The 17,634-nt window shown below is 51.0% G+C and overlaps 1 protein-coding gene across 10 annotated transcripts; it reads right to left on the reverse strand.

Annotated features, from left to right (window-relative positions):
• Window positions 1-628: 628 nt before the first annotated feature.
• On the reverse strand, window positions 629-15,871 carry BRPF1 (bromodomain and PHD finger containing 1). 10 transcript variants are annotated; one of them, XM_026016872.2, is made up of 14 exons: window positions 15,503-15,871; window positions 13,297-13,905; window positions 8,703-9,662; window positions 7,706-7,868; window positions 7,162-7,293; window positions 6,619-6,747; window positions 5,508-5,817; window positions 4,862-5,182; window positions 4,269-4,553; window positions 3,627-3,774; window positions 2,906-3,042; window positions 2,685-2,803; window positions 2,197-2,351; window positions 629-1,483 (listed from the first exon to the last, which is right to left on the reverse strand). In XM_026016872.2, exons 2-14 carry the CDS (start codon window positions 13,893-13,895, stop codon window positions 1,300-1,302), a joined length of 3,642 nt encoding a protein of 1,213 aa, XP_025872657.1. In that variant the 5' UTR covers window positions 13,896-13,905; window positions 15,503-15,871; the 3' UTR covers window positions 629-1,299. The 10 variants fall into 10 exon arrangements, with proteins under 10 accessions (XP_025872657.1, XP_025872655.1, XP_025872654.1 ...); XM_026016870.2 differs by having other exon boundaries at window positions 4,862-5,185; XM_026016869.2 differs by having other exon boundaries at window positions 6,601-6,747.
• Window positions 15,872-17,634: the final 1,763 nt, after the last annotated feature.

Raw genomic sequence — 17,634 nt, forward strand, 5'->3', positions numbered from 1 at the left:
TGGAAGGCATTCCTTCACTAACTGAATCGGAAAAGGGGGTGCCAAGGTTGGGAATGAATGACGAGCCATCCTCTACATGCCTGCTGTGGCCCCAGTTAAACGGGAAGGTCACAGCTATAGTGACTCTGAAGCACTCGGACTATCCTACTGGCAGAGGACTTGGAGCATCTGAAGTTCACGAAGGGATGGGCGGTAGACTCCTCCTCCAGCAGTTCCACATACTGGTTAAAGAGCCAGCTTTGCAGACAAACAGACCTGAGTTCAAATCCTACCTCTTCAACTTCCTAGTTGTGGGAATTTAGGCAAGTTACTTCATTTTTCTAAACTTCAGTGTCTTTGTGGAGATAACCACCCTACTATTAGCTCTCCCCAGAGTCATGGCAAGGATTACATGAAATTATGTATCTAAAAGTGCTTAGAACAAGGCCTGCCACTCAATGCCTGGGAAATGAGAGGTGTCATACTGTCTTTGCTGTTGTCTTACAAATGCAGCATGCACAGCAATCCCTTGAGCCCAATTATTTACCATCCCTGGGGAACTGAACCTCCCTTTTTTTTTTTTTTGAACCTCCCTTTTTATCCCTTTGCCCTAGCAGAAGGTAAGAACCAAAGAATTCCAAACAGACCATTTATTTTCTAAGAATCAATATATTTTCTTCCTTTGAAATAAATACAAACCAGTTTGAAAGGTGGGGGAATCTATGGGAAAAAGGGAAGTGGGGACAGGCCCCAGTCTTTTTTAGTACCAAATGACTCTGGCGCGACCCGGAAACGCAGTTACAAATGAGAATAATTTAAATTCTCCGCTAATTACAGTATTTACAACAGCAGGGGAGGGGGTCACCTAGTGCCCCTCTTCCGGGCTGGACAGACATCAATCCCACGGCTAGGCTGGGCAGATGCCCGCTCACCTCACCACCTGCAGGGGGCCTCAGGCCACTAGGCAGTTACAGATTCTCCTGGACCGAGCAGAGCAGGCAGAGGTGGTGGGATGGCCTGTTTAATGCAGTGTCCTAACCTTGGCCCACCACCCTGCACTACAATGCTGTGAGGTCTCTGGAGCTTTCTAGCCAGTGGCACCTCCCCTCTCCTTACGCAGAGCCACCCTGGGCCCTTGGAGTGTTCTGTACAGTCCAGCTGCACTCAGGGCGGGAGGGACCTCCCCCACCCAGCTTCCCCTGAGACTGGCCCCAAGACCAGGAATGAGTCAGTGCAGAGGCCGGTGCCACTCCAGGACAGTGAGCCAAGGGGGAGGAGAGTGGTGGCAGGGCACTGTAGGTTGGGCTGTGCTGGGCATTATCAGTCACTATCACTGGTCTCACTGCTCTGCTCGCCCTGCACCTTGCTGCGGTGCTGCAGAGCCCTGTGGTAGGCAATCTGCACTGACTTGCGGATGTTGGATTTGCGGCCCTCCAGCATCTTTTCCTTGTCGAGGTCCTGGTTCACACCCAGAGGAACCAGCTTAGTTCTCGGCAGCCACTGCCTGTAGGATGAGGTGAGGATCACATAAGTAATCTCTGGGAAAGCAACAAGCATGAGCCTTCACTCCTTCAAAAACACCTCCTGAGCACCCACTCTGGGCCTGGCTCTGGTGGGCAGCAGGGTTACTGAGACTGAGAGAAACAGTCCCTACCCTCAAGGAACTGCTTATAGTCTAGTGATGAAAAGAACCCAGTTAAAAGACACACTACAGGATAACCACAGGGTATTTATGAGTGCAAAAAGGAGGAACTGTGACCTAACCTGAAATAGGTACCCTGTCCATTGGCTCCAGGCAGACTTTACTGACATTAAACATCCTCTGTAGACAACACATAAAAACACTACATTATGTACATGTGACAGAACAGAGACTCAGAGTGTGAATGTTTATGCCTGTTTTATCCCCATTTTGTCACCATGGAGGCAGAGGTGGGAAAACTAAGTCTAGAAGCCACCTAAGTCTGGGTGGGGAGCACACTTGTCACAGTCACTAATGGCCCTTTGGCTTCTAGCTACAGCTGTTTGTCAGCTGCTGCCCACTAAGTCTCTCAGACTCTTTCAACACAACCCTTTTGCTCAAAGATCTAAGTCCCTCCCCCACTGATTTGTTATAGCCCAGTCTGTCTGTTGCTGGAATTTCCTGGCAGCCTGCCCCTATACCCAGGGTTGCATCTGTGGCTATGAGTCATACCAAATGCTCCCTTCCTCCCTTACCAGGTTCGCTTGTTGTCAAAGAAGAGGACGAGGTAGAGATGCTCTCGGGCTTCCTGGGTCATCTGCTCCCCAAGTTTCAGCACCTCCAGTGGGGGCACAGGAATGGGAACCCCATGGTGGAACATACCTTCCCGGGGCATCTTTGGATCAATTATCTGAGGGTGTAATAAGACCTTTGTTTGGTTCAGTCCCCTTCTTCTCCATGGCTTACTTTACCTAAGAACTGAGAGACTATCTCTGAAGTAAGGACACAGAAAGTTACTAGCCTGCAAAGCTGACCCCTGGCTTATGATGAACTATTTAAGACCCCAGGGTGCAAAGAGAAGGAAAAGGGAGACAAGGAAAAACTAACCAGGAACCTCTTAAGTGTCTATCTGCCAAAGACCCTTGTTCTCTGCAGCTCAGCAGAGAGTAAGTAACGTCTGCTAACTGTGTCTGCGATCCAGTGTTGGGAGACAAGGGGTATGATGATAAAAGGGAAGGCCTACCAGAGCTGGGTATGATGGATATCCTCGGCATTTGGCCCACACCAGGTCCAGAGCATCCAGGGGCGAGTCCTCATCCTCTGACAGCCAGCCAGCTCCCCTTCCCAGACTCTTCCTTACCACTTCACAGGAATGGGAGAGAGGGGGCGGATCAGCAGCCAGGGGGCTGGCAAGGCCTTGACACTGGGCCCCCAGCATCCCTGGCCTTGGATGAGGGTACTTACTGCTGTGGCCCACGCCGCGGCCAGTGCCCACGGAGTAGGCCTCATTCTCAGTGCCTGAGGTATCTTCACTGCTATCTTCTGGGAACGTGCCCCGAGAGAAGGAGGGCTTGCCCCGGCCTTGTTTTGAGGGCGTTGTGCTGTGGACAAGACAGTAAGAACTCAGCTTAAAGGAGGGGGGGGGGGGGGGGGGAGAATGAGTAATGGCATGGTAGATGTCCTCTCTTTAAACTCCCAGGCTCTGAGAATTTTGGAAAATTGAGACCACTTGAAAAATTTCAAACCCAGATGTCCTCAGAGGGTTGGCAGCAATGTGATGGACACAGGCTGGATTTAGCAGTGGGGTGATGAGTGCACCCCCTGTCTAAAGGCAGCATTGGCTAGATTTGCCAGATCTGATTTTTAAAGAGAATACAGGCACTAGGAATTTTATGTGGCAGTAGTAGATTAATTTTTTAAAAAACATCATGCTGGCCAAACAAAATATGTCTGCAGGCCAAATCCAGGCCCAAAGGTATCAGTTTACACTCTGTTCTATGTCAGCTTAACTCAGGATGGTTCCCCCCTATTCTGTTATGGTGACATTCTTATTAATGCCATTTATTTTGCAGAGAACCTTGGGTCTGAACCATCTTAATCTAGGCTGGGGTGGCTGCCACCCCACTTGCATAGGGAAACCTGGAAGGGCATCCTGGAGACAGGCCTTGATTTGGAGGGCTGGTACCTGGTTCGGTCTGAGGCAGCGCTGCTGCTGCTACTGCTGCTGGACTCAGAGTCGGAGCTGCTCCGGGGAAGGCTGCAGTCATTACGATATACCAAGAAACTCTTCTTCACTGGCTGATTTCCGCCGCTGAAGCCATTGGCTGGTAAGTCTTGGTTGGTGGGAGGGGGGAGGAGGGAAGGAATCGGTCAGGAAGATGTAGATCAGAGATGGGATAGGGGTAGGGTAGAGGAACTAGGAGCTTAGCTTTCCCTTCTGTGCTGGAAAATTCCTCCAACTTTGGCCAGCAGAGCCAGTTCTGGGCAGTGTCCGCCACAGTTGGCCATAGTCCTGCCCCACCCCTCGCACTTCCCTTGGCAGTTACTGGTCTTAAGACACAAATGGCTTAAAAGGCAGGAAATCCCCAAGGAGAGTGAGAAGAGAAAAGGTAAAGTGATACAATGGAGGGGATCCTGGATAGAAATCTAGCTTGGTCAGTGTTTCTGGACTTCAGTTTCCCCATCTGTAAAATCTGAATTAAAGGATCCCTAAAGGCCCTTCTAGCTCTGATATATTACGGGCAAATGAAGGAATAAGTGGGAATTATGTCGGGAATGATGGCAGCTTAGCTCACTCTCTTGGGGGCTGGGTGATGGTGAGGCTCACCCATTGGGGGGTCTTCTGTGGATTTATCACTGTCGCTGTCTGAGCTCGAACTGGGCCGGGGGCTCCTACCCCGCTTGCGCTGACGTAGGGAGCCCATGATGGGGAGCTGGGGGGGCCCCACAGGACTGCCTCCGTGGCTGGGGGTCATCTGGCTCTCCCGGTTTTTGGGGGGCCGGCCCGGCCTCTTGGGCGGTCCAGCCGTCTTCGGGTTCTTTTTGGAGAACAGAACTGAGGTTCTCCTGCCCACCTCATGTGCGGGGGTTGAGGACATGTTGGGACCCAAGCCTGGAGCAGAGAAAGAGAGAAGGAGAGTTGGTGAGGGGCCTGACGTGGTAAGGGTAGATGCCCCGGGTATACCCTGGGTCTATAGGACCATTACTCCAGCTAGAGTTGGGAGATGATTTGGGGGGTAAGGAATTGGGAACATTGTCCCTTACATAAATAGCCTGAGAGGCCCCTGAATGGGGATTGAGGGAGAAAGTACAGCTAGCTGTGTAGGAGAAACCTCTGCCTGGGGGATGGCAGGGGCTGAGTGTGTGCTACAGAGTCAAGTCTGGCTTGCTTTGGGGTCCACCTTGCTAGGGGGTTCAGACCTTTGCTTGTCTCTTGGCTGCTGCTCTCCTCGGCGGCACTGTCTGTCTGCCCATCCTTGTCACAGGCTGCCGGGTGAGGAGTCAGGCTGCTCCGGCTGGTGGGGCCGTGCCGGTCAGGCCCATCCCTTCCAGTTTCCCGCTGGTGGGCAAGCTTTCGCCGCAGTGCAGTCATCTCTTTCTTGATCATCTTTGCACGTCGTGAACGGCCCACACTCTGCTTGCTGGCATTCACCTCATCTAGCCGCTCCAGCAGCAACTTCAGCTGCTCTTCCACCGGCAGGTGCTTCTGGTTCTCCAGTAGGACCAGCCGCTCTTCCTCTGCTGCTAGGAGTAGACATGGAAGGTGGGGAAAGGTCAGATTCAGGGCAGTACTCTGGGCTCCCTGAACCTGGGCATGCAGCAAGAAACCCACTCTTCCCTTTGGCTTCTCAGGAACAGCTGTAAAACAGCAGCATCAAGATGTGGAATGGTGGGCACTGTTATCCATTCACCCAGTCTGGCTTTTTGGGGAGCATTCCTGGGGAGAGCTTGCCACTGCTTGCCTAGCTACTTCCTACCTATACTGCCTATTCCCAGTAGGGGACTTTTGGAAAGCTGTTCATCTCTGGCACTGGCCTCTATGTGTGTAGCATGACTTATCACCCACCATCTTCAGTGTGTTGTGGGGCTTCGTCTCCAGCCAGGCTATGGGGGATATGCATGCCCGTCTCAAAGTCAATGCCCATTTTTTCTGCCTGGCGCCGGGCCTGGCGAAGCACAGCACCACCCTGTTCACGGAGTCGCACTGCTGCCCGGTAGAAGATGGTATCCTTGGCGTTATACTTGAGGCAGTTGCTGACGATAAGGTTGAAGTCCTCCTCAAAATCATCAAAGTTCAGGTAGCGGTAAGCTTCCAAGTTCTGCTTCATGGTGAAAAAGTCCATGGGCTTTTTGATGTGGTCTAGGTAGTCAGGTACCTGGGAGAGTAGGGTAGGTGTGGCTAAGTGGAGGTATGCTCCTCATTCCCCCTGAACCCTTGCTCCTAACACCCCCACCCTCTGAAATGCATCCAGCAACCTCCTCCCACCACAGTTAGAGGCAGGCATTTAGCACAGGGGAAAGGAAAGCTGGATTCTAGTCTTGACTTTACCAGTCACAAGCTGTGTGACCATGGCAAGTCTCTTAACCTCTCTGGGCCTTCTTTTCCTCGCCTGGAAAACGGTGATAAAATTACAGTCAAATCTACCTCCTATTAACCATATGAAGCTTCAGTAAGAACATGGCTACGGTAATCTTCTGGAATAACACCATCTTGCATTCCTATAGCTTTTTAAATTATTATTAAGACTTATAAGGAGGCTACTGCTTCAGGCCTCTTGTTTTATACCTTTTAGAGAGAAGAGTCTGCCAGTCAGGACCTAGGGCTTCAGAGCTGGTTCTTTAGGTGCTGAGCCTTCTAAAGTCTCCATTCTAGGGTTCAGCACCCCGAAAGTGTCTTCCTGCCCTGGGATTATTCATTTGGCAGACTCAGTCCCTGCCTCTGGGGAAGGAGTGCAGATTGCCTCCCATTCTGGGCCCTTGGGGTATGACAGGGACAAGACAGAGTCCAGGTGATGCATGTGGCTCCATTTTATCCTGGAGCCCCAGAGCCACCAGCCCCTCTCTTCATGGTCCCCTCTAGTCCCTGGCCCAGACCTGCAGCAGGGGTCCAACTGGGAGAGGAACAGAAAGAAGGTGGAGTGAGGGGAAGGGATTCTTACTTCGTCCAATTCGGTTACCTCAGACAGAGGGACCGGCTCGCTGAAGATATTGCCTGTGTCCTTTTCTTGGAGCTGCTCCAAGGTTTTGCGAAGGAGGATGAGGAAAGGGGTCAGCTGCATCTCCATGGCGATCTGCTGAACCTTGATCTGACACATATAAAGGCCCGATCAGCCAGGCCCAGGCCAGTCCCTTGGCAGAGGTCTGAGGGGATGGTAGCAGCTGGTTTGGGATATTGCCATCCTTCTCCCCTGCCCACAGCTGGGTGTACTCACTCAGGTCTCATATAAAAAGGCCCAACATGATGAAACCTTCCCTGACTACTCTGGCTGGCCTTTCCCTTCCTTGAATTCCCAGTGCCAGCTACTTCTATGACATAATTTAGGGTCCCTTTCATCCTCTCCTGTGACGTTCTGCTTGCAATGAGCTTGAGAACACACTGGGCGCCAGGAAATCTGACTCCAGCATCAACCCTGCTGCTTCCTGGCAAGGTGACACATGCTTTACCTTGTCCCAGGACTGTTTTCTCTTCTGTAAGAAAGAGCTGGCCCAGGAGCACTCACCGTCTCCCTTTTGAGTTTCTCCCGCTTGCGGATGAGCTCCACCAGCAGCCGAGCCCGTTCTAGGTCATGCCGGAGCCGCTGCCAGGACTTGAGCTGTTCTTTGAGGGCCCAGTTCTTATCCTCAGAGTCTCTCTGTAGAGGCAAAAAGGGGATCAGGAGATGATGAGGGAGCCAGAAGAAAGGCCAGAGGGGAGGAAAGCCCAGTAAGCTTGGATCAAAGGCAGGTAAACCTTAAGGAAAGGGCACAGTAATTTACTGGCAGGCTTGCTAGCTAAAGTGGAAGGTTCCTCAACCTATGTGCCCACTAGGCCTGAGACAGAATTGATGCTTGGTATATGCTTGTTGAGTGAATAGATGCATGAAACACAGGAACAGTGCCCTTCTAGGGAGCTGATAATCTGTAAGGATTTCACCTGAGCCTTGTTTGAGGGCTAGCTTAAAGAAATAGCCTAAGCCCTTGGACACTAAATGCTATCGTCACAAATCTTAGTTCTTGTGTCCCTGGCCTTGGTTCCCAGAGCCCACAGAGAATCTGACACGGTACCCCGACTTGGTCACAACTCCTCTGAGACTGCAGGTGTGTCTGCAGGCGACGTAGCAGCGGTACTCCATTTCGGGACTGCCGTTTCAGTGTCCAGTAGCTGTGGAGCCTCTGCATGAACTGGCTCTTCCTTTGGATGGTCAGGCGGTTGGTGATTTTACTGAGCCTGGGAAGCAGGGAATAAAGAGGGAAACCCCTTGGGCCGTGATTTTCTTAAGTAGAACAGGGTCTCTGGCTGGCAAGAATTCCTGAATAGGGCTGAATCGGGAGTAAGTCTATTGTCAAAAAGGCCTGACACTTGGCTTAATGCAAAGAGCAAATGGTAACCAGACAGGAAGCCAAGCTCCCAGCATGAAGCCAGATCCTTAACCACGTTCATGAAGTTGGATGGGAGAAGGGTGCCAGGGAGCTTGGCCCCTGAAGACTGCTCTTGTCATGGCAGCCCAGAGTACTATTTAACCCTGGGATACCCCGCTCAAATGGAGTCTTGGTAGGTTTTAGGATAAAGTACAATTGTATAGCAGTAAACTACAGAAAATCAACTAGACAGCATAAGAGAGCTAAAAATAACTGATGATGGTAGCCCTCATCCGGATTCATTTGTGACAGTGACTTCACAACTCCTTGAGCATTTCCTTCCCCCTTTTTCGTTCCAATTCTCCCTTCAGCGTCAGACCATTTCTGCCACTGTGGCTGGTAGCTACTCCATCCTCTTTATAACTTAAACCAGACCATCAAAATGAAGGGCAGCTGAAAACACTTAGGTCTGCTACATAAGAGCTAAAGTTCTGACTCCTAATGTAAAAGTCGGGTGATCTGCTAGAACTAATTTCTTTTGGAATCTGGTGTGTGTGTGTGTGTGTGTGTGTGTGTGTGTTTGTTTGTTTGTTTTAACTTCTTTGAAGCTCCTGGTAAGAGAACCCAACCTTGTCACTCCACTCAGGACTATTAGTCTTGAGGAGGGCTTCTTCCCTTAGCAGACTGTCTGCTGCCCACATACCTGTGTGGTGGGATGCAAGGCACTGACACTACAGGTGCTGCTGCCCGCTTCTCTGCCAGGATCTTCCGTGCCTTCTTCATCTTGATCCGGGACTTGGCCTTGGCCTTCTTGACCTTCTCTGAGCTCCAACTCTTACCCTCATCCTCCTCCTCGTCCTCATCCTCCTCACCTTCACTGTGGGACAAGGCAGGCAAGCGGCGTGCTGAACCTGGGGGCGTGTGGATGTCACAGTACGCCGTCTTGCGGACACTGAAAGAGGTGCCATTGGCACCCGTCTCCCGCACAGGCTCCATCTTCATGTAAAGGCCAGCCTGCTGGGCACATGTCACATGGAAGGCTGTGTAGCAGTTGGCCTTATGGCACTGGATGCAGGCCCCTGAGCCCCGCTGTTTGCAAATATAGCAGGTCAGCTTCCAGCGGGCTGGTGGGATGTGTTCAATGCTGTCGATAGGCTCCAGGAAGACTGTGTTGGCGAAGCAGACTTCAGGGATCCACAGGGCACACACCACATGGGCCCAGCGCCCGTCATCTGTCTGCTTGAAGGCACCACCCTTGTTGGGGCACAGGGCACAGTCCACAGCACGGGAGGGTGACTGTAGGCAGCGGCGGCACAACCACTGGCCCTCAGGGATGTAGGGGACACCGTAGCACTCTTGGTGCACAGCCAGGTTGCACATGTCACAGAATAGGATGACGTTGCTGTTCTGGCACTCACCATCATTGCAGATACAACACACGGCATCCTCGTCCACTAGTGCATTGGGGTCACCTTTATTGTGGCTTTCAAAGTAGGACTCCTTCTCCAGCCGGTCCATTAAGTACTCAAAGATCTCCTGTGGGATGGGACTCACACCCTCCGTCTTCCGCCGCTCGTTCATGATATCCAACCAGATGTAGTCCTCCTCATCCATGTCATACTCTACTTCCTCATCCAGCTCTTCTGCCGACTTCTCAATGTACCTGCAGTGCACATAGGCAGCTTATTGTCATGTGGTTGAGATTTCCTTCCCTCAAAAACAATGGGCTACAATTGCTGGACACTTATTCAGGCCTGTACCTTTACTTATGCTGTCCTGTTCCATCCTCACCTTAACTCCAGGTATTATAATTATTGCAGAAAAAGAAACCTAAGGTTTAGGGAGTTAATTCACCTGTCCTAGCTCCCTTGTAAGTGGTAGAGGTGGGGTGTGAACCCAGGCCTCCTAACTCTAAAGCTTCTACTAGCTACAACACCACCTCCTTTGAGGTACAGAGGTTCAATCAAACTCTTGAAGGGAGGAGGGTGGGGCAGCTAGGACCCTATTGGGTTGGTCTGAATGATGGTGCAAAAAGTCAGAATGAAGTTCCTCAAGTGTCACCTGCAAATTACATGTAAGTTTTAGCACCAGCTGGCAGTGTCCTGAATTGAGCTACCATGAGTCTTCTGTTGGCTGGTGCAACTAAGGACTCCTTCAAACTCTAGGTATTGTGTCTATTCCCTGGATAGCCTTGGAAGACAAAAGAATAGGTAAGATTTACTGAGCCAAGCATTGTACTATTATCACATTTATTTTCACCACAGCCATTGCATTAATGTTCTTATTGCCCTTATTTTGTGGGTGAGGAAAATGAAGCTTTAAGAAGTTAATTAACTGCCTAACACACACAGATTATACAACCAGAAGTGGCAGAGCTATAATTCAAACTCTACCCTACAGCACTCATTGGACCAGCAGAACTGGAGCTGAGGGCTGCTCCAGGTGCCTGGCATATAAAGCAGGCTCCTCATGCCCCTGCTATGCTCTAGGTGGCCTGGACTCTGGTATTACAAAGCTACAGGGGGCTACAATAGAATGGGGCTTTGGTTTCTGACAAACATGGATTTAATCCTGGCTCTGCCACTTTGTGATCTTTAAGTCATCACTGGTCTTTCTTGAACCTGTTTTCTTGATGATAGGATGAACATGCTACCAAAAACACCTCTCAGGATTAAATGGAATTTAAAAAATGAATGGGCTAAATAAAATGGTACAACATAGTAGGACCAAAATAAATAGTTTCTGCTCCTTCCCTTTCCACAAGGGAAATGGGGTTCTGGGTGCTAGAGGAGGCCAGGTGAGCATGGCTCTGGAGCCATGCTCTGTATGACAGCAGGAAAATAAGGTGACCTCCCTGGGCCTCTGTTTCCTCATCTGTAAAATGGTGATGCTAACCTGAACCTATTTCACACAGCAGTCATGAGAATTACATGAGTTAATACAGGTAAAGAACTTAGAACAGTACCTGGCCTGATGCAAGTACTCAATAAACATTAGCTTTATTATTAGCTTTTGCAGCCCTGACCTATCTTGCCTTGAATTATAACTATTTATGTGTCTAACTCCTCCACTATAGGCTAGAGGCAAGGACCATATCTGATTCACTACACAGAAATAGGCACAGTGTTGTTCATTTTAAAGGCATTTTGGGGGTGGAATGGAGGAGAAAAACTAAAATACTGCTGTCTATAGGAAGCAGTTTCTTCCTTAGCCTGTTACTTCTTCCCTAAAGTGGCTATAATTTCCTCATCCCTGAAAAAGGGTGTGGCTCAGAGCTTGCATGAACCATCCAGCCACTTCCAGGCCTTGGCACCTGTTCTCAACCTTTTCTCTGCCATGACACATGTGACATTACATGATGCTACATAACACACTCCCACAGTGTACCCAGATTACAGGCTGTGGCACAGATAGATAATGTAGGCTGCATGTCATGTACAATTCCTGGCACACCAGCCTACGCTCCACCCTCCTTCCCCCCAAGAAAGCATAGCAGATGCAAGCAAGAAAAATTGGTGGTGTTAGATGACCTCAAATCTTCTCAAATTTATATATAAAAAAATAACATTTACAAAATTTGGACAGTTCTGTCAACAGTAGTAATAAATGACATGCAACATACCTCCCAGCTGATTGCAATGTACCTAGCTGAGAACTGCTCTCCTGGAGAACAGATTTGAACCCCAGGAGGAAAGGGTGAATGTGAGCAGAGGGAAGCAAGGGGGTGGAATGAACTGGTCTGGATTGCCTATCAGAGCAGAGAGTGCTGAAGAGCCATTAGGAGGGAGGGCAGGCCCAGATGGGGTCTGTGTGTTGAGGGGTGGGCCCAGCAGTAAGTGCTAACATAAGAGAAGCAGTGGAAAGCCAGGAGGTAGAGTTGGGCTGGACAGACTAAGAAAAGAAAAGGAGACTGGCTAACATGTGAACAGGGGAGAGACTAAAGTATCTTACTAGGCCCAATCAATTGAGTTCCAACAGACTTGATTTTATTGTTTTATATATATATTTTTTTTTCTTTTTAAGATTTTATTTATTCATGAGACACACACAGAGGGGGGCGGGGAGAGGGGGAGAGAGAGAGAGAGAGAGAGAGAGAGAGAGAGAGAGAGAGAGAGAGGCAGAGACACAGGCAGAGGGAGAAGCAGGCTCCACGCAGGGAGCCCGACACGGGAGTAGATCCCCGGTCCCTAGGATCACGCTCTGAGCCGAAGGTGGTGCTAAACCACTGAGCCACCCGGGCTTCCCTATATTTGTTTTTATCCCCTGCCCCAGACTTGATTTAAAGAACTGAGACTAAATATACCATCACATGGTTGCATTTTTGGTAAAAACTACTTTTCATATAAAAACCTGTACATGTCCTCTTCAGAGATCAAGCTTTCTGATTAGCTGACACCAAACACTGCTCCTTAACTTACCCGAATGCCCTCTTTGCCTTGAATACCAAGACTCAGAGAGAAGTTTTACACTTTGTTTTTGATCCATCCTTCAGCTAAAGTTTCTCTAAGTAGCTTCTCCACCACACTGTCCCTACCCCTTCATTTTTTACCTTGTGTTAAAGGAATTTAGCTTTATGCCTGTGACTTTTTAGGAGTCACCATGACTAATTTTGGAAGGAAGTGGGATACCAGGAAACAAATAAGTAAAAGGGCCAATGGAGGAGTACAAAACATAGGAGATGAAAATAATGCTTATACATGCTAAAGGATGGGTGACAATAACAGAATAATAGGAGAATTACCTTTGTAGACTTACAAATTGCCTTCAGGACCTTAAGAAATCAGTGTGCCTAGTCTTCTACCTCTAGGTGGGGAGGAGCGTTATACCTGCACTGCAGATGGTGTCACTAGAACACCAGAGTCCTCTCTCAAGGTTACATAGTGATGGAGTAGAAAGCGTCAGAGATTAGACGCAGGATTTTTTGCTACAGTAGAAACTGTATAGCTTTGGAGTCAGAGAACCTGGATTTGAATCCCAGTTCAAATCTACTAGCATGTGACTTTCAAAGTCTGGTCCTTTCTGGACTGTGGGTTCCTCATCTGTGAAATGAGAACAGTACCTGCCTGATAGAATTGTGAGAATAAAATAAGGAAGTGGCTATAAGGTACCCACCCAGTGCAGGGCCTGGCATGTGGCAGTATATAGTAAGTGCCACCACCATTAGCTGGGGCACTGCTCCTCTCACTGCCTTGGCAGGACCAGTATGCTTCTGCTACCCTTTATCTGCCTGTTACTTCTCCTGCATCTGAGCCCTGCTTGACCAGTTTCCCAGAGTTGGGAGGTGGAGCTGGCCTTACCGGTAATAGGAAGTTGGCCGGGGTGGGGCATCAGGGGTGTCTTGCTCCAACTCCCGATATACCACCTCTGGCAGCTTGGGAGTGGTGCTCACAGAAGCATTGTGGTGGTGATGATGGTTGGAGTCCTTGCGCTTCTCCTTGTTCTTATGCTTGCCTGACTTGGGAGTAGCAGCTGGTGTCTCAGTGTTCTCCTTGTTGCTGCCATTCTCAGGAGCCTCCTCAGGGGCCTCCTCATCTTCTGACACCACATCCAGGTTGTCAAAAATGCTGATGCGGTGGACACGGCCATGCAGGTCCACTTCCACCATGCGCTGGGCCTGTGCGTAGCTCATCACCTCACGGCCCGGTGACTGGGATACCTCTGAGGGGCTGGGAGACTGCTTGTTGGCTGGGCGTGATTGGCGCCCCTTCTTCTTGTGTTTGCGGAGTGGCGTCTGCTGCGGGGGCGGTGGGTTGTCGTGGTCATAGTGATATAGGTGGTACTCGATACCACTGTAACTCTTGTAGACCTTGCGGCAGGTCTCCACAGGGCACTCATACGGTGGCTTAGTTGCCCGCAAGTTGTGGCAGAAAGTCTTCACATCAAAGTCCACCCCCATGCTGTCACATCTAGAATGTACAGATCAGTTAGCATAGGGATGAGTTCCTGGCCATCCATTCTACTCTCTCTAGCCCTCCTTCTCCCCAAGAAGAGAGCTCACTTTCTGGCCAGACCACCTCTACAGTGACTCCAAATGCCACTGCCACCTTTCATTCCTGCAAGATGATCTCTATTTGAAATGGTTTCCATCCTAATTGGTGAGCTCCTACTTGTTCTTCAAAACCCAACTGTCACTTCTTGTTATGATTTGTCTTTCCCATGGGGAGCTGTATTTCTACAGGATTCCATTCTCATCATTCTATTATGGTGGCATGGCACTTACCACATTGGAAATTCATTGTCTCCTCCCACTAGACTGGGTACTGTGCAGTGGAGACATCAGCCTACCCACCTCTATATATCCCCAGTATCTGGCATGTAGTGGACAGTTTTTGGCAAATGAGTGAAGAACTTGTTGAATGAATAACTAAATGAGGGTATCACCAGATTTGGAGCTGACAGATGGATGAAGGCTAGTGTTAACCCATATAGAAGCTGAATGGGTAGCCAATGATTTAATTCTGGACACCAGCAGAAATCATTGCATTATAGAAAAAAGCAGTTCATTTCTGAGGTCTTTGGGGGAAGCCTATGTCCTAACCCTGGCTCTGGGAGTGGTACCAGACCCTGGCCCTAGGAGTCTAGGCCCTAGACACCAGGTATTAAGGGTACAAACAGGATCATGACAATCTAGGCACATTCAGCTCCACGACAGTCCTCAGGGCCTTCCCTTCCTCCTCTTCTCCAATGTTCCTGGGTGAGTAGTGACAGCAGATGGCACCAGCCCCCAGGAAGCCCAGCTTGGTCAGATACTGCCCCAATTTCTCTAGGCCTAGTTGAGTTCAGCAGTTCAGCCAGGGTGTTGGCACCATTCCAGGTAAAGCCACTGTGAGCTCCCAGACAAACAGTGACCCCTCTTGGCCTGATCTCCTGCAACTTAGCTAAGCCAAGTGGGCTGCTCCAGCCTCTCTGTCAAAGCCCCTGACTTCTACATTGTAAAACTCCTCCTTCAACTTTTACTTCCTACCTGCAGCTGTGTCTTTAAACATAAACCAATCAGGGGAACACGCAAGCTCCTCTCTTTCAATGGGTCCCTGGTGTACTCTGCGGCTCTGTCGCCCTGGCTCCCAAAGTAGCACAGAGCCCCCGGCAGATGTCCCGCTGGGACTGGGCGTCAGAGGCACAAGGGGTGGAAACAAGAACTCAAACTGGAAGACCGTAAGGAAGGCAGCGGAGCTCAGGGGGCTGGAGGAAGTAGGGGGCGGGGGCCGGAGCGATGAGGCCGGGCCCAGGCGGTGCCCGCAGCCCTCTCCCGGATGCGGCGACGTTTCCCTTTTGTCGAAGTGTAACATGTTAAACAAGGCTCCCCTCCTGCCATTGGCCCAGGCAGCCCTGGAGGATACTCTGTTGCCCTGGGACGCGGGCGGGGAGCTAATGCACTGTCAGTTCTCGCGGCTGGAGTGGCCCAAGGGGCACCCGGGTCGGGCTGCTCAGTGCACACCCCACGAAAGTAGCCTAGCCCTTCCCCGCTGGCCACTCCCGCCCTGGTCCCAGGCCCGCACTCACCGGCCACCTCGAGTCCGGGCTCATCGCCGGGGGCGCCCGCCGGGGCTCCGACCCCACTTGGGGAAGCCGGCGGGGAAAGACGGGCCGGGGAGAGAAAGCCCCAACTCCGGAGACCGCAGACCTCGCCACCCCGGCTCCCTGCCGCCCCACGCTCTGCCCCCGGCTCCCCGGGATTCCCGCGCTGACCCCTGCCGCTCCCGGTCCCGCCGGCGCCCTGGTGTCTCAACTCCGTCGGCCGCCGCCCGTTTCGAAAGCCGCTAGGTGGTCTGGCCTCGGGACCCGACACTGCCGGAACAATGGAGGCTCCCGGAGGCAGCGCGGGGACGGCGGCGGCGGAGACCGTGGCGGCAAAGGCAGTGGCAGCGGCGGCGGCAGCAGCGGCGGCGACGGCGTCTGCGCAGGGTAAACTCGGCGCCTCGGCGCTGTCGAGCTGCACTTTCGCCACAGATCCCCGCCCGGCTGCTGAGCCTCGAGACGCCATTCTCTGGAACACGGAAGAGCCTCCGGACACCCCACATGGCCTCTCTAGCACCTCCATCTTAGAGTTGAGTTTCTGTAGACTGAAATCGCGGTATTTGGCATCCGGAGTAGTCGGGCCGTTTGTGGCGAATCTGCGGACACGGACGGTGAGCGCGGGGCTGGGCTTAAGGAGCCCGCCCTTCTCCCTTCCCCCTCTGCCTCCTCCCTCCCTCCTGCTGGCGCCGCGGCTGCAGTAGGGACCTGGCCTTGGTCTCCGAGAAAGGCGGCGAGGCGGGGCTGGAGCCACGGGGCGGGACTGGGGGCAGGGCCGGGAGCCAGAGCGACGCCGGCTGGAGCCTAAGGAAGGGCTCGGAGTTCTGGGTAGGGGTAGGGCGGGTCTGGCGGAGAAGAAACCATTCCACGGGGCGGAGTTTGCGGAGAATGGGCGGGGACATTTGTAAAGTGGGCCCCAGTAAGGAGAATAGGGGCTGAACAGGGGTAAAAGGGTGGAGCTAAACATAAGAGTGGGCCTCAGGAAAGAAAGGGCGGGGCTTTAGAAGGGCCGGGAAGGCGCCGGGCTGGGGAGAAAGGACAGAGCTGGGACTGAAGTGAAAGGGCGGGGCTTGGAAAAGGCAAAGGGGCGGGGCTGGAGGGAAAGGGCGGGACCAGGTCTGGGATAACGGGAGTTGCTGAAGGAAAGGGAGGGAGCTTGGGAGAGGCAAAGCCGCAGTACTGTGGATCTGAAGGAAGGGGCGGAAGTTGGTATAGAAGCCTGGTTGAAAAGACTTGTGCACGGCAGAATGGGATTCAAATGCTGGGAACCCTTTAGGGGTGGCGGGAAAATGCAGCATGGCTATGGGAGGTTGGAAGACCGTGTCAAAACAGACAACTGGTTTTAATGTGACTGGGCCACTTAGTAGCTATGTGAACTTGGGCAAGTTGTTAAATTCTTCCTACCTTAAATTCCGTATTTATAAAAGGGAGCTCTAAAACTATTGTCAGTTCTTGGGGGTTTTGGTGAACTTAGGTGCTGGAAAGAGTCCACTGGTTAAGAAATGCTTGTTGCTGAGCCTCTTCAGTTTTCCCATCCAAAGAAGAACATGAAAGGGTCTTCCAGGGTTCTGAGGCAAAGTTAGAAGCAAAAGGAAGTTTCTGTTATACCTTAATGCAAACCTTGCATTCGACCCACTGTAACGTATGTGTTGTCATAAATATTTTCTGAAAAACATTCTAATAAAAGTGACACTCCAGGAAGATGTTTGCTGGGTAATATCTTGAGATCTGGAGTCAAACTAATGAGTTCTCTTCAAAAAGTGGCTTAGCGGGATCCCTGGGTGGTGCAGCGGTTTGGCGCCTGCCTTTGGCCCAGGGCGCGATCCTGGAGACCTGGGATCGAATCCCACATCGGGCTCCCGGTGCATGGAGCCTGCTTCTCCCTCCGCCTGTGTCTCTGCCTCTCTCTCTCTCTCTCTGTGACTATCATAAATAAATTAAAAAAAAAAAAAAAGAGCAAAAGTTTAAAAAAAAAAAAAAGTGGCTTAGCCTCTTTGAGCCTCAGTTTCCTGGTGTATAAAGTGGAGATAAAATATAGTGCTTACTTCACAAAATTGTAGTGAGGATTAAATAAGAACATGTTATAAATCACCTACATATATAATGAATACTCAAGTATT

This window comes from Vulpes vulpes, chromosome 9 (assembly GCF_048418805.1).
Source record: "Vulpes vulpes isolate BD-2025 chromosome 9, VulVul3, whole genome shotgun sequence".
Classification (NCBI taxonomy): Eukaryota; Metazoa; Chordata; class Mammalia; order Carnivora; family Canidae; genus Vulpes; species Vulpes vulpes.